This window comes from Cnephaeus nilssonii (genome assembly GCF_951640355.1).
Source record: "Cnephaeus nilssonii genome assembly, chromosome: 17".
In the NCBI taxonomy this organism is placed as follows: Eukaryota; Metazoa; Chordata; class Mammalia; order Chiroptera; family Vespertilionidae; genus Cnephaeus; species Cnephaeus nilssonii.
In genome coordinates, this window is record NC_137088.1 from 48534802 (window position 1) to 48556194 (window position 21393).

Consider the following 21393-nt stretch of genomic DNA (forward strand, 5'->3'; position numbering starts at 1 on the left):
GGCCAGGGCTTATCCTACTTTTTAAAAAGTATATTTACTTGTTCATTCTCTTAAGGCCACTGGATATAGGGTTTCATGTAATGACAAACATCATTATTTGGACTTTCAGGTTTTTCTTTGTTACATTTTTCAGAATAAAGGTGTTTTGCTAGTCTTAATTTCATTTACTCTAAAATAAACATTGCCCCAAACTGACAGTCAGAATGACTAGGAAAGCTTTGCTGTTGTTACTGTTTTGCAAGCATTCACTTGTGAGGTTGAAAACAGTTACAAGTGTGGTCTGTCTACACATTAAAACCATGTAGGGCAAAAGGTCAATGAGGGCTCTCTTAGCTTCCTAGGGTTGCTTAAGCAAAGTACCACAGACTGGGTAGCTTAGAACAACAGAAATTTATTATCTCAGACTTCTGGAGCCTAGGAGTCAAAAATCAGAGTGTTGGCTGGGACACCCTTTCTCTGAAACATGGAGGGGAACTCTTCCTTGCCTCTTCTGGTGTTTGCCATCAATCCTTGGTGTCCCTTGGCTTGTAGATGCTTCACTCCTGTCACATGGCCATCTTCTTCCCACGTTTTCCCATTGTCTTCCCACTGTGCTTATCTGTATCTATGTCCAAATTTCCCCTTTTTATAAGGACACCAATTTTATGGAGCTAGGACCCACCCTAATAACCTCATTTTAACTTGATTACCTCTGCAAAGACCCTGTTTCCCAATTAGGTCACTTATTGAGGTACTAAAGATTAGTACTTCAACATATCTTTTTTTGGGGGACACCATTCCATCCATACAGGCATTGTTTAATTTTAATATGAAGTAGATTGTTTGCAAAGGCCACAATTTGTCCCACCCTTGTTTTAATGCTCCTTTGCAATGTAACTTTTCTGCTCCTCCCCTCAAGAACTAAAGTCTATTTCCCCATCCCCTTGAATCTGGCACATACAAGAAACAACCAAGGAATGCATAAATAAGTGGAACAACAAATCTATGTTTCTCTATCTAAAATCAGTAAAATAATAATTTAAAAAAAGAATTAAAAAAAAGAAAAGAATATCTATTTAAGCCCAGCCCAAACTGCTGGTCTACAGAATCAAGAACAAATGAGTGGTTGTTGTTTGAAGCTACTAAGTTTTGGAATGATTTGTTACATGACAATAAATTATTGCATAATAAGTCATTGGCACAGTGGATCTGACGTTAGAAGCTCGAGTCTTCTGTTGCTTACTATCTCAATTATCCCAGCTAATTCACTAATTCAAAGAGCTCCTGCTTCTTTCTGTGTAAAATATGAATACAGTATTTTACTTATCTTTCACCATCGGTTGTAGGTTTCAAGTTTTTAATTTCAACCTAATAAAAACCTAACTCAAAGAACCAAAAGGAATAAAAGGAATTTATCAGCTTAAGTAACTGAAAACTTCAGGGTCTGGTCTGGCTTCAGGCACGACATAATCCAAGGACTCAAGTGATGGTATCTGATGCTGCCTCCACTCTCTCCTCGGTTTTCCTTTGTGTGTCAACTTCGTCCTCAAGCAGGCTCTTCCCAAGGGGAACTCCCCTTGCTTCTCAAGTCTCAAGTTTATCCAGCATAGCAAACCCAAGAAGAAGTTTGACTCATTGAATCGTGTGGAAACAAGTGGCCATCCCTAAGTCAAGCCAGCCAGAAGGCTGAGAGGCTCCAATTCGTCAGGGCTGGGACACATGTCCATTCGAAGCCAGGGAGGTGGAGAGGAAGAGGCAGAGGGTAGTGATGGAGGAACAAGGGGTCAAATTCACCAAGACCATCTGGGGAGATTAGCACAAAGCAAAACTGGTCTGCTGTCACCAGAAGAAAAGAAATGGAAGCGGAGCAGGTAGAAAACAACAGATGTTCAGTCCACATTGCATGGGCTTTTGGAGCAGATAATAGTAATAGCTTATGTTTATTAAATGCTTATGAGGTGCGGCTCCGCTCTAAGTACTTTACTCTTTTTAACTCCTTTGAATCTTCTCAAGTGAGGAGTAGATACAGCTACTATTCCTTCCTTACAAATTAGAAAACTGAGGCACAAAGTGGTTAAGTTTCTGCAGTCAAGCAGGTATAAGAAACATCAGAACCCGACTATATTGTCTTTTACCCACCAGTCTGTCCTCAAAATAGACCACCAGAGCTATGGTAGGCAGAATTCTAAGATTCCTACTCCTGGTATATAATCCCCTCTTCTGAGAGTGGGTAAGACCCGTGAATGTGATAAGGTAGGCACTCTCTTCCGTGGGTTACATTACATGACAGAAGGGATGAGATGGTCACTCCCAAGACTCCTTTGTAGCTGACTACAGGGAGTCTCCTGTTGGCTTTGGAGAGGTAAGTTGCCGTGTTGTGAGGGGGCCACGTGGCCTCCACTTGAGGCTGGCCTCTAGCTGAGATGGTCCCCTGGCCAACAGTTGGCAAGAGAATAGGGATCTGTCCTACAGCTACAAAGGACTCCATTCTGTCAGGAATCTGAAGGAGCTCTGAAGAGGACCCCAAGCTCTAGAATCTTAGGCGACCCTGCTAGCGGTTCTCAACCTGTGGGTCTTGACCCACAGGTTGAGAACCACTGCTGTAGAGCCTAAGACCATCGGAAAACACAGATATTTACATTACGATTCATTAACAGTAGCAAAATTACAGTTATGAAGTAGCAACGAAAATAATTTTATGGTTGGGGGTCACCACAACATGAGGAACTGTATTAAAGGGTTGCGGCATTAGGAAGGTTGAGAACCACTGCTCTAGATGAGGATGTCTTGATTTCAGCCTAGGGAGGCCCCGAGCAGAGGACCCAGACACACCAAGCCCCGACGTCTGACCCACGGAGCTGTGAGACTGTAAATGTGTATTGTTGTAAGCCACTGAACTTGGTGGTAATTTTTTACACCAGAACCTCCCCTTTGTAGTCTTATCTTCCCATCAGGCCCTTGCACTCCCAGGCCCCTCACACCAACTCTCCTGGGGTGCTCACTGTGTTGTGCAGCCTGACATCCCCTGGGGGGTTGTAAGCATGACAGGTACCCTGCTGGCTCATTTTGTGCAGCAAAGACTTGACACAGTGTCTAATGTGTATGAGCTGTTCCGTAACTGGTTGTAGAATGAGTGAAAAGGCCTCCAGTGTCGTGTGCCTATAAAATCTTACTTGGCTATGTGAACTGGTAGGCCTCGGTGGTGGGAGGGTGCTTGCAAGAACAGTTTGCCTTAAAGATCAGCCTAGGGCCCTAGGGCAGTGTCCAGGCCAGACCTAATTTGGTGTTCATTTTTAGTGTGGGCCTCCTATACTATAAGAGTAGTAATTCACTCTCCAAACCCAGGTGAGGTTTCCCCCTCCTAAGCCATTTTCCCCCTCCCACAGTTCACTTGTCTTTTCAATCCATCACTCCCTTCCCATCTGGGGAGACAGACAGGCCTCAGAATCCTAACTCTGCTTACTCACCAGCTGGGGATCCGTTATTTTGCTTCTCAGAGCAGGTTTCCTTGTCTATAAAACGGGGTTAATAATTCTTACGGCTGAGAGAATGTGTCCTTTATTTTGGGAGGTAAGCTCCACAAATGTCACAGGCCTTGTCCCTTTTATTTATGCCTGTGTTCCCAGTATGCTCTGCACACAGTAAGTGCTCAGTAAATTCGCTGAATGAACACTTTATGAAAAGAATTCAGCACAATGCCCGGCAGAGAGTAAACATTCACAAATGTCAGTTTTTGTGATGTGCATTTTGCAAAGGAAGAAACTCACCTGGGGATATCTACCCAGGTGTTCTGTTCTGATTCAAATTCCACGGATTTCCCCATTTTATCCCTCAATTTCAATAAGGTAGTCAGACACACAGCGGTCATTCTAACCTCACTCAAAGCTCCCATTGAGGATGGACATCCCTTAAATACAACACTCCCCAAGAAAACTGACCCTGGCAAGCATTTAAGCGGGAGTAAGGATTTCAACAAAACCAGGAAGGGCCAAATTCCAAAGCAAACAAAGTCGACTCATTCCCCACCCTGGGGGAGGGTGTTCACTCCGGTCTGCTAAAGATAGAGGAGGGCCCTCCCCGGGAACTTCCTGGCTTTTATTAGTTTGTAATCCCAAAGGTAACTTTTCAAAGGCGTTTCTTTCGAAAGCGTGGGTGTGAAACTGCTTCCCTAATCACATCTTGCAGGAGGATCGCCGAACATCTGTATATTATTTGAAAATTTAGCATCCGGTTGGGATGTTTGGGTGGGTGGGGGACCCTGCATGGTGAGATGAAACAGCAGGCGCCGTTAAAAACACGTCAAGATGGTTTTAAATAGTGGCAGAAAAATTAGGCAAAAATTATAAATGGCTAATTACCTTGGCTCAATTACACGCTTAATCAAAAGCCCGCCTCCCCCACTTTTTGCACTAGAGTAAAAGAAAAATAGGGCGCATAAAAGTCTAAGCGATAAGGATCTTCTCACCAAGAGCCAAGGGACAAAACTCATTACAGATAAGCCCAGTTCCTCCCATTTCCCCCGGTCGCCTCTCTACGCTGGCTAGAGGCTGCCGCTCCCCGGGTAGCTGCCAGGAAATCGGTGCTGCCCCGCGGGGCAGCTTTCACCTAGCCGGGGGTGGGAGGCGCACAGCCCGCGCCCTCGCCAGCGCCAGGCCGGAGTGCGGGAACCTTTCTTCCTCCCGTGGAGCGGCGAGTTGGAAAACTCTGCCACCGATCCACCGCGGCGCGGGGAAATGGGGGGCTGGATTTTGCCAGCCAAGGATCAATATCCTTCTCCCCCACCCCCACTCACCAGCTGTGGACCCGGCCAATGGAAGCCCGAAAATAAAAAAATAATAATAAAAAAATCCTCTCGCAGCTCGAGTGCAAAGGCCGCTCGGCTTTGTTTCCAGGCGGGGGAATGGACCGGGCTGGGGGCGCGAGCAGGGAGTGAGCCGGGCGCGCCCCGCCGCGGTGCTGCCAGGGCGATGGAACACAAAAGGATACCCTGGAGCCCTAAAAAAGGGCAGCCTACCGCCCTCCTCCTCTCCTCAGACCCGAGCTACGGTCCCCCAAGTCCCGGATCCGCGAGCAACGAGGACAGGGGGAGACCTCGCCAAGCCCGCGCAAAGCACGGCGTCTTTAAGAGCTTGCAGAACGGGAATCTGGCAAAGCCTCGCCAGTCCCGGAAGGCAGCTTCCCTTCTCTCTTTCTCCAAGACCGGGCCAGAGCCGCCCCTCGCCTGCCCCGGGGAGCGCGCGGGAAGAACGGGGCTGTGGGACCCTTCCGAGGTGGTAGCAGAGCGCGGCTGCTTTAAGAACGTGGAGGGCGCGCGCCCGCCCCCTCTGGCCGCGCGCCCCCGCCGCCGCCGCGCGCCCCCGCCCCCACCGCCGCCGCGCGCCCCCTGCTCGCTCTCTCACTCGCCGGCTTTAAAGTCTCTGCCAGGATCCATGCTCACATGTTACTTCCTGTATGGAGGCATGGCCAGTTTCCAGCCCCGCGCTCTCCGTTCCTCCCCAGCTTGCACCGGAGCCACAACTTTCAGGAGCATGGACTGAAGGCGCCCTGGCCCCAGCGTTCCTCTGAGATCCTTTGTGTTTTCCTCCTGCCGTTTCTATTTTGGGGGGGCTCTTCGCTCCCCCCTCCTCTCTCCTCCCCTTCCCCGTTCGCAAACATGCCTCCTTCCTTCCCGGGGCCCTGGAAGGAGCTGCCTGCCTGAAGCCCGGAGACGCCGAGCCGCGCTCAGCCCTGCCGCCGCCCGCCGGCTCTCGGGCTGCGCTGCGCTGCCGACTCAACTTGGGGATCCTCGGCTGCTCGCCGCTGCCGCCTGCGGTCCCTGCCTGCCCCGGGCCCCAGGCATCGCCGCCGCCCGCCGACTCCTCGCCTGGCTCGCTCGCTTCTCTCCTTCTTGAACGGAAAGCAGCCCTTCTCCGCCGAGGATCGTCCCCAGCGTGGCTCCGCGTTCCGGTCACTTTTTGAGGTTTTTTTCCTGGGGACACTTGGCTTCCCGGATTCCAGAGGGACTCGGACCGCCGAGCGCCGGGGGCCCGTAGAACGGGCGAGCAGGGGAAGAGCCCGGGTTTAGTGGAGGCTCACACGGAGGCGAGAACTTATTCAACAAGTTTACCCCCCTGCCATCCTCTTTTCGATGTGCGTTTTCGGACATGCGGAGGTTACTGGAACCGTGTTGGTGGATTTTGTTCCTGAAAATCACCAGTTCCGTGCTCCATTATGTCGTGTGCTTCCCGGGTGAGTGCCGGCCGCCGAGGGGACGCGGCCCTGGCCGGCGCGCGCGGGGGATGCGGAGTTGTCGCGGGGGCATGGAGCTCGGGCGCCGGTCCCGGGGACCCCGGAGACAGTGGAGGGTGGGGGGCGGACGCCCGGGGAGGAGAGAAGGGATCTCCTCCGCTTGTCCTAATGGCGTAGGGAGGAGGCTTGTGGTTGCGGAGGGTGGAAGAAGGGGCTGGCCGGGAAAGGGGGACAGGGGCAGTAGGGGGGTCTGCTCTCGCTCGGGTTTGGGAGGCCTGGGGAGCCAGAGTCGGGGAGAGAAAAGGGACTTGTTCTGCTGATCCGCCGCCGTTCGTGAGAGCTCGATCTTTGGGGCTGTTGGGGGAGACTGGGACCATGGGAGAATGCCTCTGTGGGTTTGAGGGGTCCAGGGTGCGCCCCTCGCTCAGGCGGGTCTTAAAGGAGCTCAGAAGCGGGGGTGGGAGGGACTTGCTTTGCTGCCCACCAACCCTTTGGGGAGGCTGGGTCCCCGGGGAGGGAAGCCGGAGGCTGGCCGTGGACGGTGGGGGATGTTGGGAGCAGTCCGCATTCTAGTCTCGCGGGCCAGCGGCGACCCCCGCTCGGCACTGGAGCGCGGGCTGCCTTCCCGGGAGCGGGGGCCTGAGCACGGTGGGAGGGCAGGGAGCAGGCGGTTTGGGGAGATCTCTGGCTTCCCCAGCCCCGGCACGCGGCCCCTTCACCCCGAAACTCTGCTCGGCGGGGCTGCTCCGGTCCGGGCGCGGGGGTCGGGGGGGGGGGGGGCGTCGGCAACTCGGTTGCTGTTGGAGCCGGGGCGGATTTCTTTCCTTTCGCGCGCCTGCCTACCTTCATCTTTGCCCTTTTGCAGGCTGTTGGCGGCAGGCAGACCCAGACCCGCTCCTCTCTGGCCGGGTTAAGGCAGGGACGTTATTGGCCGCTGTTGAAGATAATAAGGAACCGCATGTAGCAGTGTGCCCACTTCCAGCCCTCCACCGCCAGACTGCCCCCAGCCCGCCTTACTCTTTACCCTCGAGGAGGGCAGAGGCCAGCCGCCTCCCGCTACCACCCTGCAGGCCCTCCGGGCTGCAGCCCCGAGCTCCCTTGAATCCGTCCAGCCGCCTCCTCCGGGGCGGAGGCCACGGTCTGTGCCCTAGCTGGGGAAGGGGTGGGAAGAAGGGGGCGATTCGTTTTTTTTTTTTGCCCTTTTGTCCCTAGGAGGCTTTTTATGCCCCTAAGAACAGAGAATCCCCTGTCTTTCTGCCTTCTCATCCACCAGCTCCACGATACCCGGAGGCGGGGGTAATCTGAAAAAAAAAAAAAAAAAAAAAAAGGAAACGTGACTCGATGTTTTTTGCTCTCCCTGGTCACAGCCGCCTGCGCCCGGGCGTCCCGAGCGCTCGGTTTTGGTGCAGAGGGTCCCTCAGCTCCGTGGTGCGCCCTACAGAGGGCACGGGCGCGCTTGCTGCCCCCCGGGGACCAGTAGCGAGTGTCTCCTTGGCAGGCACCGGGGCGGCCTCGAGGGGCAGAGAGAGGCAGAGCATCGTCCCCTCGGGCACCCGCTGCCCCTGTGCGCATTCTCCTGCCCCTGGAGCTGCCCTGAGCCTCAGCCACAGCCCAGAGACCCAGCTCGATGCCGAGAGGACGAGCGTCCACACGCGCCCTGCGGCCTGGGGTCTGCCCACTAGAGCCTGCCTCCCTGGGGCTGGGCGGTGTGGACATGTCCCCTGAATGATGCCCTCTCCCCCTGCAAAGACCACTGCTTAGTAGCGCCGTTAGTCCTCTGCTCTTTCTAGACTTCTTTGCCGTGGACTTGGCGGCTGAGTGAGCTCAGGTGCACACTGGGGTCGAGCCTTGTACGGGTCACGCGTTCCTGGGGGCGGTGGGAGGCGGCAGGTGAGCAGCCTTGCGAATTAGGAGGAATGTTTAATTCCGCTCCGGCTTCTCCTTACGCTCGGCATGCAGTCAGTGAGCGGGCCGGCCGAGATTTTCTTGTTCCTGCCCTGAGGACGCTTGAAATCCAAAATGGGACTCAGTCATGCCGCCTTCGTGGGCTTGCACAGTTTTCGTCGTCCACATTTTCTTTCCGTGCCCACGCTGCGAGGTAAATGGCCCGTTCCCTGCCCCGGAGCCGAACGGTGTCGAGTAGGGACAGGGCAGTGGTGTGAGTCGCGCGGAAGCTGGGGGGCGGGGGGGGGTGTCGTGGTTTGGAAAAGTGCAGCCGGCAGTGGGAACCGGGCAAAGTTAAAATGTCAGAGCCTTGGGGGACTCCGGCTTTCCGTTTTCCGAAGGTGCGGTGACGCCGCTGGACCTCAGGGGGCGCCCCCGAACCACTGGTCGGGCTCCGCCACCTCGGTGCGGTAGGCCCCGGTGGGAGCAGGAATGGGGCGCTCGCAGCCCCAGGCTCCGAGGTGCGGGTGCGCCTTCGCGGGGACCCGGCCTCACCTCTGCGCTGCTGCTTCTGGTCCGCTCTCAAGCCCGTGGAGGCTGGAGTTCGTTTTGGGGCACCCTCGTTGCCCCCCTTACTTGCCGTAATCTGGGAGGCGTTTACCTGCTTGACACGAGGGATAAAAATGCTTCTGGTATTGGATTAGGGTTCTTGTGAGATTTTAACCAAAATCCCTTGTTAGTTATTTTGTTTCTCAGAAACTCACTAACTTTTCAGTTGCATTTGAGCTCTCGGCTGCTGTCCTCAGGGGCGGTAACTCGGGAGGGTCTGGAACAGCCCTGGCGTGGTTTTGTCCCAGCAGATCTGAAACAGTGGCGTGTAGTCTCTCCACCAAAAAGTATGGCAGGTGTGGGACGCGCGTGGCTGTTAGTTCTTCGAGTGATATTTCCGCTTTCCAGAACAGAAGTGTTATTAAACACGATATAGTGCACACATAGTACATTCTTTTCATGCATCTCTGAAAAATACTCTATTATGGAAAAATATAGGAAAATGTAATGGACCCCGAAGGACCCCCACCTAGCTACAATGATCAACTCAGCCTTCCCTCTTTCACACCCCCATATCCTTCCCCGCACCGCCTCATTTTACAGCACATCTTACACCTAGTTCATTTAAGCGTTTGGTATTTTTTCGATAATCACTGAGAATGTAAGTGCCTCCTACAGGATATAAAATATACATCCTGAGAGGGTTAACATTTTATGTATTTTACATTCTTAAGCTCTTCAGCAGAAAGTAAAATAAAATAAAATAAATATTTTTTATTGATTTCTTCTCTCTTTCGGTCCTCAGAGTGAAAGCCTTCTCTTTGACTCTGATACGTTTTGTGCCCTAATTAGATTACATCCAGGAGGCTGATGGTGGAAACACTTCAGATGGATAAGCTCTGCTGTGTGCTTTTGGAGATGTCAGAATCGGAGGATCCATGATTGATGTCTGGTGCCTCTCCCTCTAAGCTGTGTCTGTGTATTTGCATGTACATGCTTCAGTCCTGATGGGCATCCTTTATGGCCTTCTTAGAAAAATGTGAAAGTAATATTTATAAGTCAGCTGTCTTACTCTTAGGGATGGGGGGGGCGGGGAGGAGAAATCATGCAGTACCCCCCCCCCCCCCCCCTTAAGAGTCTTGTTTGAAAATAAAGAATCTTCATTCAGTCATGAAACTGGTTCTTCTGACACAGTTAAGTAATAAAATCTTTGATGTTCCCCTCTAAACATTACCGAGTTGATGAAATTAGCACATTGCTACCTAACGGGGCTTTTTGGAAATCGAGGAAGCTGCTGTGGCTGGAGGCAGAGGTGTTACAGGAAAGGGTGGCTGAAATGAGGAAAGAATGAGCCAATCGTGAAGCTGTGAGCATCTCCCCTTAATTATGGACCTGTTTTCACTGAGTAAAAACTGTTGTTTCTATGAAGTGGTACGGGACAGGGAATGCTGATGATTTTACGCAGCCAAACAAAACAAAAAGCCTTTCAGATATACTCATCCTTCTTTTCTGGAAAACTCCCAAGTTAATGTAGTATAATCAGGTACCTATCCGTACACCAGTGGGAATGAACTTTCTTGCCATTCATGTAAGATCATTTAAGATGCCCGGGAGCCATTGTTACTAAGGCCCTCCTCTTCCCCCCTCCCCTCCCCCGTTTTCCTGGAAACTCCATGATCAGAAGGACAGTCTGGATCCTTACCTGAGCCGAATCTATATGGAGAAAGCAAATGAAGTGTTGCTAGTGCTTGCTTGCTTTAACCTCTTCCCTTCTATGGTGAAAGGTTTCTCTCTTTTTTTTAAAATCTGAATTTCCATTCAGCATTTAACTTGGAGCTTGAAGTGTGGGTGTGCATTCTGAATTGACAGTGTAAAAAATTGACGACTAACTCTTTGATCCTGGGGCATATTTTTCATGTGGTCAATTTCACAAGTCAGAGCTTGTGGCAGAAATTCACAGTGCCGAAAATCATCTCAAAAGTGCTTGATGTCCTCCCCAATAAGCTCTCCGTATGCTTTGGTTACAGGTTGACCACTATCAGATGACAGGTTGTAATCACTGCAGCTGCATTTTTGACTGGATCTGTGTAGAGAATAAAAGGTCTGCCTGTTTAATGATAAAGGAAGCCAAGGAAGTGTGCCCCGCTCCCATTTGTAGGTCTCCTCGGGAGCCCGATCCAGGCAAAGCTGGTAGCTGCTGCCGAGGGGCTCAGGAAAGTGGGAGAGCCTGCCCCCCACAGGCACTGAGAGCTTATGTGGAATTCCGCAGCAGTCACTGAATTTGCTCCGGAACGAGGTTGCCTGGGCACACTGTTAGGCCTTCAGTAAATATTTGCAAGTGATTAAAACATCTGATATCTGGGTTTCCCTGAGAATTGGGAGTGACCCGCTCACTTGCAAAGAACCAAACACATGGCGATGGTCGTATTCTGTGTGCTTACAAGATCAAATGCACATCTGACTAGAACTATTTTTTTTTTTTTTTTTGGTATTGTGTTTATGTGGAGTTGTGACCAAAAAATCCACTCCAAAAAAGATGTGTTTTAAAAACCCTTATTTGCCCCTACAATTCCTCTGTCTCAAATTTCCAATACCACAGAATTGTCTCTTAAAACAGGTCTGGAAGTAATGTAGGTGAATTTCATTTTCAGAAGTGGTTTGCTCCTATTAAGAAAAGGACTAAGGGTTATAGTGATGGCTGTGCAAGGTTGTTTGAAGTAGCTAGAGGGCTCTGTGTGCTATTGTCTCCTTCTGGAGGGACACCCATAACTGGAGGGGCTGTTTCACCTGGCATCATTCATACACCGACAGAAAACAGATCTATGTGAGATGACTTGCCAGGACTATGCAGGCTCCAAGTTTTAATGACTACACTTGATAAGACCATTTTAAAAATTGTACAAAGTGCCTTAGCTGGTTTGTTTAGTGGTTAGAACATCAGCCCGAAGACTGAAGGGTCTAGGGTTCGATTCTGGTCAAGGGCACATATCGGTTGCAGGTTCCATCCCTGCCTGGTTCAGGCACGGCGCCTGCGGGAGGCAACAAGTCGATGTGTCTCTCACATCAATGTTTCTCTCTCTGCCTGTACCCCTCCCTTCCACTCTCTCTAAAAAAATCAATGGAAAACATACCCTCTGGTGAGGATTAACAAAACAGCAACAACAACAAAAATTATGACAAAACAAAAAAACGGTACAAAGTGCTTTTTAGGGCCAGCTGACCATGTTCCAGATGAGCCTGGTTTCTCTTTCGAAGCCCCCCCCTAACTGAATTGGGTAGTGTTACTGATGTACTTGGGGTGGGAGGTGGGAGGCGACTTTCACATTGAAGAAATTCAGTATCTGTCAACCAGTTTATGAGTGACTGTACTGGTTTATCTATACTAATAAAAGGGTAATATGCTAATTAGACCTGGAGACCTTTGGACGTCCTTCCAGACAAAGCCATGGTGGTGGGGCGGAGGCAGAGGTGGTTAGGGGCGATCAGGCCAGGAGGGGAGGGCAGTTGGGGGTGATCAGGCCAGTGGGGGGCGATCTGGCTGGTGCAGGGGGGGGGCAGTTGGGGGCGAGCAGACCGGCAGGCAGAGTGTTTAGGGGTGATCAGGCAGGCAGGCAAATGAGTGGTTAGGAGCCAGAGGTCCCGGATTGCGAGAGGGTGCAGGCCAGGCTGAGGACTCCCCCTGCCCCCGCACAAATTTTGTGCACTGGGCCACTAGTAAGTATATAGCAAGGAGAAGACTTTTAGGAGCCTAGAACTTGTTAGTACTTTTCATTTTCTCTCTCTGTGAAATGGCCTCGTGATTGTACCCTGATTCCTAAAGTCTTTGTGAGGGTTGAATGAGAATGCCTGCTAAAGGACTTAGCACTGTGCGTGGTAAATAGTAAGTGCTCCATAAATTAACCGTTTTTGTTTTATGTGTACTAAAGAGATTTGAACAGGAGTATGTGGAAAGAAGAAAAGGAAAAGGACAACTGTATACAAAGCAAAAACACTTACATTTTTTAATATAGACTCAAATGAAGGTTTTTGTAGGTAGCTTTGCTATTGAGGGGGAGGGGGAATAAGGACTGGCCTGAGGGCATCCCACATAAAATTAGAAAGTTGGTTGCTTTTTGAGGCTTAAAGAAATGAGAAAGCCATGGTGAAGCCCACTTTTCCAGCTTGAAATGGGAAAGATGTTTTCCGCAGGTTAAAACGCTCGCGTGAGCCTCAAGCCTTTGTGACCGGTGAACACGCGAATATCCCTGTCTCCACATCGTCCTGGAATCAGACTGGCAGAGCATAGGAGAGAACCGCACACGTGCAGAGTACCTGCCCTCTAATCAGTTTTTTGCAAACTGAAATCAGCAGGATGGTGTTCTGGCCAAACGACAAAGTGCGATTTTAAATTACTCGACTTAGCTATTTTTGTAGCGAAGTGACACAGTTGGCTACAGAATCTAGCAACTGAAACAGAAGAAATGAAAGCACAGTTCATGGACTATGTGAGACTTCCATGTAAGAAAAGAGGACAACTGGTCTTATTTTTGGGTCTGTGATACTATTTTTCTTTTTAAATTTAATTAAATTTAAATTTTTCCCTTCACCATTTACCCCCCTCCCAATACCCTCTCCTACTCCTGTTCCCCTGCAATCACCACACTGTTGTCTATGTCCATGAATTCTTTTTATTTTTTTTATTTTTTGCTTAATCCCTCCACCCTCCCCAACACCCCTATGTAATGCTATTTTCCTAATGAGAAGAGTGAAGCAGGTTGTTGATTGATATCGCCGAGGGTATACTTTTGTGGAATGTATTTATACCAGTTTTATATGAATCCAAGAGGTATTTGAGCTTTCACACTGCTGCAGCCCCATAAATTCCACAATGCACTTAAATCAGATAAACTCAGCCCTTGCTGGTTTTGCTCAGTGGATAGAGCGCCGGCCTGTGGACTGAAGGGTCCCCAGGTTTGATTCTGGTCAAGGGCACATGCCCAGGTTGCCGGCTCGATCCCCAGTAGGGGGCATGCAGGAGGCAGCTGATCAATGATTCTCTCTCGTCATTGATATTTCTCTCTCTCCCTCTCCCTTCCTCTCTGAAATCAATAAAAATATATAAAAATAATCAGATAAGCTCATCCATTTGGAATGATTTGGATAAGGGCTACAGCCATAGGCAATTTACCAAATACAAAAGCATAGCCTAAATGAGTGAGGAAACATCATTGACTTTTTTTAAGAGTCAAGTTTTAAGAGTCAAGTTAGTTCTGAATCGCCAAAGGATTTCTTTACAAAGCAGTGGTTATTTGTAAATGGGTTCTGTTAATTTTAAAAAATATATCACTTGTCCTGAAGTTTTTGGATTTAGTGAGTGGGGAAGCTCTGAACCAGCCTAGGGGTTGGCTGTGTCACTGGCTAGCTGGGCTGCCTTGGACAAATGACCCAGCATCTTGTGGAAGTGGGGCTGGGTGGTGTTGGGGTCCTGGCAGTCCCAGATATACGCGTGTTATTCAGGGACCGCACTAGGACCCCAGAGTCCCAGGTTGAAACTCTTGATCTGTTGCAGCAGTGTTACCTGGGAAAAGTGGGCCTTGGTTTTTTAATCTCTAAAATGGGAACAATGGTTCTAATAGCCCACACTTACCAAGTGCTGTGCCTAAACCATGGCTGAGGCAGCTAAAGCTGAAGGAGGTGCTCACTGTCCAAGGTCACCCCTGTAATAAGTGGGGGTGGCTATAACATACCTCCCTCAGGATTACTTTGAATTTCAGACTGGTTGCTGTTTGATTGGAAGCTTTTTTTCCTACTTGCACAGGAAGGCCAAGTAAAAGACCGACCCATGTAAGTAGGTTCTGTAAGCACTGGGTGAAGTAAAGGTGTCTTCCTGCTTGCTACAATTAAATAAGAGTAATGCAATTAGTATAGGATTTTATTTGATTATATTGAAGAGATGACCTTTCAGCAAACTATGTTAGCTTCTGAATAGGCTGATAATAACTGTGGATAGAGTGAGTTTGTTGGTGGTGAGTTCTTCTGACTCCTCTTTAAAATGATCTAAATTGATTTAGTTTATAATTTGAGAACTTCGTTTGGGGCATTGAAAATGGTTTATAATAATGCGGTGTTATTATCACATATATCATTTAAGTGTGGTGTGGGCTGCAGGCTCTGAATCACGATTCGGGAAAAGGTCTGAGGTAGTTGTACTTGCCGGAGTGGTTTGGGCTCTGAATTTTTCCTCTGGACTTGAGATCCAGCCATGGGAGCCAGCCAAGCCGGTGTGGGATCTGGCTGGGCAAGACCCTGGGTTCCTTTGGGGTTGTCTTCTTTACCCTGAACTAAACACTTCTGAAATTCTGCTGGAATTTTGGGATTGTTGATTCCAGGCGGGGCAGTTGGGAAGGCTTGTGATCTTCCTGCAACATGCGAGTCAGGTGCCCAGTGCATGTTCGGTTCTGATCTGTGAGTCTACTTCTCCTGGACTTTCCTCTGGGAGGTTTTGCTTCCTGAGGCGCTGTCTGAAACCCTTTGATGATCTTGCTAAGTTTGCTACAGAACAGCCTCAGGGAGCAGCCAACTGGGCTGTGAGTGGATCTTGGTTAATGGGATGCCTTTAAGTTCTTTTCCTTTTTTTAACATTAAACCTCGTTTCACCTGGAGTGCAGGTAAAAAACGGAGGTTTGCTCATGCCAACAAAGTTAATGTGTGGCCTTTAAGAGTAATGTGGTGTAGGAACAGGATAGCGGTGGCAGAATTGGTTACCTACAAAGAGAACAGGAGGCTGCTTTTGGATCTTTGTCTTACACGGGTCGTGAGAAATGGGGAAGTAGTCATTTGACTTGCCTGGAGTTCTGCAGGGGCATCTGGCCAGCAGAGGCTGTCTGGGCCATATTGTGTTGAAAAGAAAAAATTGAATTAAAAATTGGGGCAGTTCACATTCTTGCTCTCAACTGGCGTGGCACACTCTGGGTGGACAGTGACGACCCAAACTGATGGACATTCCTGCCCTGGTCCGGGCTCACGTGGAAGTCTGAGCTACTCCTGAAGCAGCTGGAAGGCATTGCAGCTGAGGCCCTGTGTTCCTGCTTGGCAACAACAGTGACCTGGAATTAAATGGTGGCTTCCCCCTGAGACGGGGCACTCGCCTGGCCCACAGCGGTTATTTACAACACTCAGCTGGTCCCTGGAGGTGTTTGCCTCCCGCATGCAGGTGATTTCTAGATTTGCACCCGAGGGACAGGTTATTTATTTATTTATTTATTGGGTTGCTTGTTTGGGGTTTTGTATTACCTGAGTTGGGTGTGTGCAAATGTGTCTGTGTGCCCATGTGCTAGTGCGAGCAGGTGCATCACTGGTTGATGAAATGACTTAATTCCTCTCAGTCTGATCTCAGTTATCCTGATTGTGTCTTTTTTTTTTTTGCTTTGCAAATGCTTGCTATTTGGATATTTCACAGTAATGCGGTGACTTCTGTATGGCTGTTGGCTGTGCTTTGGAAAATCTCTTATTTAAGAAATAGCTGCCTTGGTCACTTGCTTGTTTTCAAATCACCTAAGAAGAAGGTGATATGGGGCGGGATGGGAAGAGAGAAAAGGACACTGAGCAATGTAGTAGGATTTGAGTAGATTAATATTTGAGATATCATCATATTAGTTGATCCCTCGGCAAAGATCTTAAATTTTTTCACATAACATTCCTGACCCACTAATTTTTTTTGCACATGAAACCTATGGATTTCTCACATATGATAAAAACATCACATATCTTTTTAATATGCTTTTATTGTTTTTTTTTTAGAGAGGCAGGAAGGGAGAGGGGACAGAGAGAGAAACATCAATGATGAGAGAGAACATTGATCGGCACCTCCTGCCTGCCTCCTATTGGAGATAAGTCCCAAACCCGGGCATGTGCCCTAATTGGGAATCAAAACATGGCCTCCTGGTTCATAGGTCGATGCTCAACCACTGAGCCACGCCGGCTGAGCAAGATATATTCTAATTAGAGTTCAGATGTTTATGAGGCAGTTGGGTTGTTTTTATGGTTCAGACGTTTTTGTTTTTTTTTGTCTTATGAAATAATTTAGGCTACATTTTGTGAATATGGTTTTCATTGCCTTAGAAGTGGCTTGGCTTTAGGGTTGACCGGGAGAAGTAGGCATTCTCACTTGTGCTTTGGTTGTTGTCGATATGAGGCGTTGTAGAGGGCAGCAGAGCTTGCATGAGCTGATTGTAGAACAAGAAGATGAATATTGATCTATTGCCTACTAAAGGCTCTGGGTAGGTTGGTTTACGGCAGGGGCGGGGAATGTGCCATATGACACCTGCGAAATCATTTGGTCTGGCCCCGCCAAGGCATTAGGGATGACTTAATTAAATGTTTGACCAAATAGAGCAGGCTGATTTTTAAGTTGATAATTTTGCATGGCCCTCGAATGATGTTAAAAATATCCAAATGGCTCTTGGCAGAAAAAAGGCTCCCCACCCCTGCTCTAGGAGAAGGGATTGCCTGGACTGGCTGTTTGTGCTTGCTTGACAAATGTTGGTTGACCACCTTGTCTAATGACCTCAATTAGACACACGTTGGCTGGTGCCTCATGGAGCTAAGTTTTCTAGAACATGTCGCTAGTCGACGCCTGCCCTATTTTATTTCTCTCCCATCCAGTTGTTTTCTCTTTGAACCTAGTCATTTTTTCTGCTTATATGTGTGCAAAGACTATGAGTGAAGGTTGCAGAAAATCACTTGACAGTTTTAGGCCCTCGTTTTCTCAGTTGGTCAGTTTGCACAGAAGTTGCTGAAATTATTGCATGTGATAGAGGGTGGATAACTTGGCATTCTAGTTCTTTCGTGACTTGTTGTTAATCCTCACGCAAGGGTATTTTTCCATTGATTTTTGTTTTGTTTGTTTTTCAGAGAGATTGGAAGAAAGGGTGACAGAGAGAGAAACATTGACTGGTTGCTTCCTGCACGTGCCCCGACTGGGTCAGGGGATTGAGCGTGCCATCGAGGTACGTGCCCTTGACCAGAACTGAACCTGAGACTCTTCAGTCTGCAAGCAGATACTCTAACCACTGAGCAAAACGGGCTAGGATGTGATTTAAAAATGTATTTTTATTTAAAAACATATTTTTATTGATTTCAGAGAAGAAGGGAGAAGGAGAGAGAGAGAAACATTAATGATGAGAGAGAATCAGTGGTTGGCTGCCTCCTCCACGCCCCACACTGCGGATCGAGTCCACAACTGCGCATGTGCCCTGGTTGTGACCTCCTGAGTCATAGGTCGATGCCCAACCACTGAGCCACACCAGCTGGGCTAGGTTGTGATTTTTAAAAGGAAAACTCTGTTGTTATTGAAGCATCTTAACGGATGTAAGGGAATTGCTTTGCTGGTTCTTGAGATTTCTGCCTTCGCTCATTATGCTAAGTGGAAGGAAAATTGATTTCTGGAGAATCTGAGCGAATTGTAAGCACTCTGACTAGCTAAACAAAGGAGTTTGTGGAAATCACTCTTTTATGCCTTGGGACTTTAATAGGGTTTTGAGGAAATGAGACTTGAGACAGGTGGATTTTGATGAAAGAGGCTGTGGCAAATGCATGTTTTTTGAATTGCAAAGATCTGTCAATCAAGTTAAGTACCTGACCCAAGTTAATGAATCCTAGCTTTGTTCTTTACTAACTTGGGCCAGTTACTTAACTTTATTGGTTTTCTCATCTGTAAAATGGGGAGTCTAAACCCCCTAGAGTCCTTGGGAAGATTAAATGAAATGGCGCCTGCAGAGCACCAGAATAGCATTAGGTACACAGGATGTTACAAATGGTACCTGTTTTTGTTTGTGTGTGTTTTTTAATATCCTCTCCTGAGGATATTTTTCCCATTGCTTAGCAGAGTGGATGGAAAGCTGGGGGTAGGGGACAGGGAGAAGAGGAGAGAGAAACATTGATGTGAGAGAGATACATTGACCAGTTGCCTCCTGCACGCACCCCACCAGAGGTGGGAAGCAAACCCGAAACCAGGATACGTGCCCTTAACAGGGAATCCAACCTGCAACCCTTTGGTGTGTGAGGTGACGCTCTAACCACTGAGCAACCGGCCAGGGCATGCTACCTGTTTTTAACAGCTGTTGCTTAAAGTTTATGAAATCAGTACTTGCATCAGTATGCTCTCAGTTAATGCCATGCAGCTCTATGAAGACATAGGAGAGCTGGAGCTCAGGGAGAGTGGTGATCCCACAAGAAGTGGTGGAATTGAAATTTGAACTTGGCTTTCTGGATGCTGTCATGTTTCTCAGATAGCAGAGCAGGTGGTGGATGAATTTAAGGTGTACATGGTTACTTAGGAACATTTTTTTTTATGTCCTTTTAACTTCATTTATAAAAAATGGTTTTTATTGATTTTAGAGAGAGAGGAAGGGAGAGGAGAGATAGAAACATCAGTGATGAGAGAGAATCATTGATGGGCTGCCTTCTGCATGTCCCCCACCAGGGATCAAGCCCGGGTCAACCTGGGCACATGCCCTGATGGGGAATTGAAGTGGCGACCTCTTTGGTGGATGGGTCAACACTCAACCACTGAGCAACACCGGCTGGGTATGGAATATGTTCTATTATCACAGTTGGTTTTTTTTAATGTATTTTTAAATATTTGTTAATCCTCACCTGAGGATACCTTTCCATTGATTTTTAGAAAGGGTGGGAGGAAGAGGGAGAAACAGAGAGAAACATGGATGTGAGAGAGACATCGATTGGTTGACTCCTGTACACACCCAACCAGGGCTGGGAACCTGCAACCAAAGTACGTGCCCTTGACCGGAATCGAACCCAGAACCCTTCAGTCCGTGGGCCAACACTCTAGCCATAGAGCCAAACCGGCTAGGGCTTGTCAGAGACTTCTTAAAGATGGCTATTAGGTTTTAATTTGCTCTGTATGGCCCCAGCTTGAAGGAATAGGTTTAGAGCTACTTTTGGTATTTTCATTATTGCAATTAGTTGTGTGGGTACGATGTATATGCCTTGCTATATATTTCTGTGTTAACGTGGGACCTGTCATGTCCCCTGTGTGCATGAAGACATTCAGTGAACATCTGCAGCACAGATTTTGTCTTCTTGTCTCTGTGTTCTTTATAGTTTTTCTACATAGGGATTGGAGATTGACATTTGAAGGTTCCCATGCCCATAGCCGTGGCAGACATTGCTAATCGATCACAGATTTCTTCCCCTCCTAACACCGGATCTGTGTCTTAGAATGTTTTGCAAGAGTTGGCCTGGGAGAGGACTTTTGTGCCATCTCTTGCTATACTGAGACATGTTAGCCAGCCTTCGAAAATATAAGGAGAAGCTATCCATGGGGGTTTTATATCCTTGCAAATAGGTTTGCTGCTACGTGGACAATTTTTAAGCCATAGAGCTATTTTGAAATTGACCTGAAAGAGCAGGTATCAATAGCAAGTACCATGCACAAAGGTTTCCTGATCCATGAAATTGATTTGGGCTCATATTTAACTCACATCCTATATAATAAAAGCCTAATATGCAAATTGTCCCCTCAGGTGGTCATTCAACAGGGAGTTCCACCAATCGCTATGATGTGCACTCACCATCAGGGGGCGGGGCGGAACATGGTGGGCTTCGGTGACACAGTGCTGTCAGTGGGCGGCAATGGAGGCGCTGCCAGTCCTGATGGGCCCCAATGAGAGTGGGACCATGGCGGGATGGTGGAGCAGGTGAGCGGGTGGTGCCAGGACAAGGCAGGGTGCAGGCTGGGCTGTGGGGCTGCGAGGCTGGGGGCACGAGCTGGGGCCCGATCTCTGCAGGCTGCCTGGAGGGACCCCACCCTTGCACGAATTCATCCACCCGGCCTCTAGTTCATTTATAAGGGGTGTGGGGGGGAGGTGGGGGAGGGAGAAATCCAGTCTTTTCATGGTGGTTGCATCATCGTCTAATAGGTGAGCTCTATTAATGGCGGTTTAGGGATCTAAAATTAGTGGTTTATTTTTCCTTTCTTCAAAGCCCAGAGGTTTTGCATCAGATTATAGCTCTTGTAGGACTGTTTGCATTCCAAAGTGACACCTTTCTGAATTCTTAGCTATTTAAGTAGAAGCTTCAACCACTCATTGGTTGTGACTCAGGGTTGAGCCTCCTGGCTGCGTGGCCAATAAAGGGCATCCCGGGCCTTGCAATTTTTCTTCTTTGAGGCCCAAGTTTTCATTTTTAGTTAATAATCAAGCTCATCCCAGATCCAAGCGCTGGACTGCAGGTTATTTATTACCAGCGGGGCAGGCTTTCACACACTGGATTTGGTGAGGCGTGTTGGGCGGCAGTCTCTGCATCCCTGCAGCCGAGCGATGTCCTTTGGGATGTTTGGTTTCTTTGTCCAACGGAATGTTAAATGGGTGGCTCTTCCAAGTGGAGTAAATACTCTGTTCTCGCCAACCTGCTACTTAATTTGAAATGGAAAATAAGGAGAATGTGAGACAGACAAAACACTTTTACCAGAAAGGTCAGGTCTGCCCAGAGGGATTCTAGCATTGGGTCCCGGGTGTCTGTTTGCATCTGCAGGCGGAGAACTTGGGCCAGGGAGGCTGATGCTGGGGAGGGAAGCGGCAGGCCGGCTGGGAAGACCCGCCCCCGGGAATTGTTCTCAGGTTCTGGATGGGAATGCTTCCTTGGCAGGCTGGACACATGCCTTTTGTTCGGTGCAGGTGATAAGAATCTGGGTTCTGTGAGGGATAAACAAGGATGTTGAAGTCTTCAAGTTAGGGTATTGAAGCCGCCTTC

At 48.7% G+C, this 21393-nt stretch overlaps 1 protein-coding gene across 4 annotated transcripts in view; it reads left to right on the plus strand.

The window, feature by feature from the left end:
* Positions 1 to 4905: 4905 nt before the first annotated feature.
* The window catches only part of PTPRG (protein tyrosine phosphatase receptor type G), a 665484-nt gene continuing 648996 nt past the window's right edge, over positions 4906 to 21393 (plus strand). For 3 of the 4 annotated variants that reach the window (XM_079794568.1, XM_079794567.1, XM_079794569.1), the window contains exon 1: positions 4907 to 6207. In XM_079794568.1, the coding sequence (XP_079650694.1) occupies positions 6123 to 6207 (85 nt within the window). In that variant the 5' untranslated portion in view covers positions 4907 to 6122. Of the gene's footprint in view, positions 6208 to 21393 lie in introns of all 4 variants that reach the window. The other variant, XM_079794570.1, reaches the window with a different exon arrangement.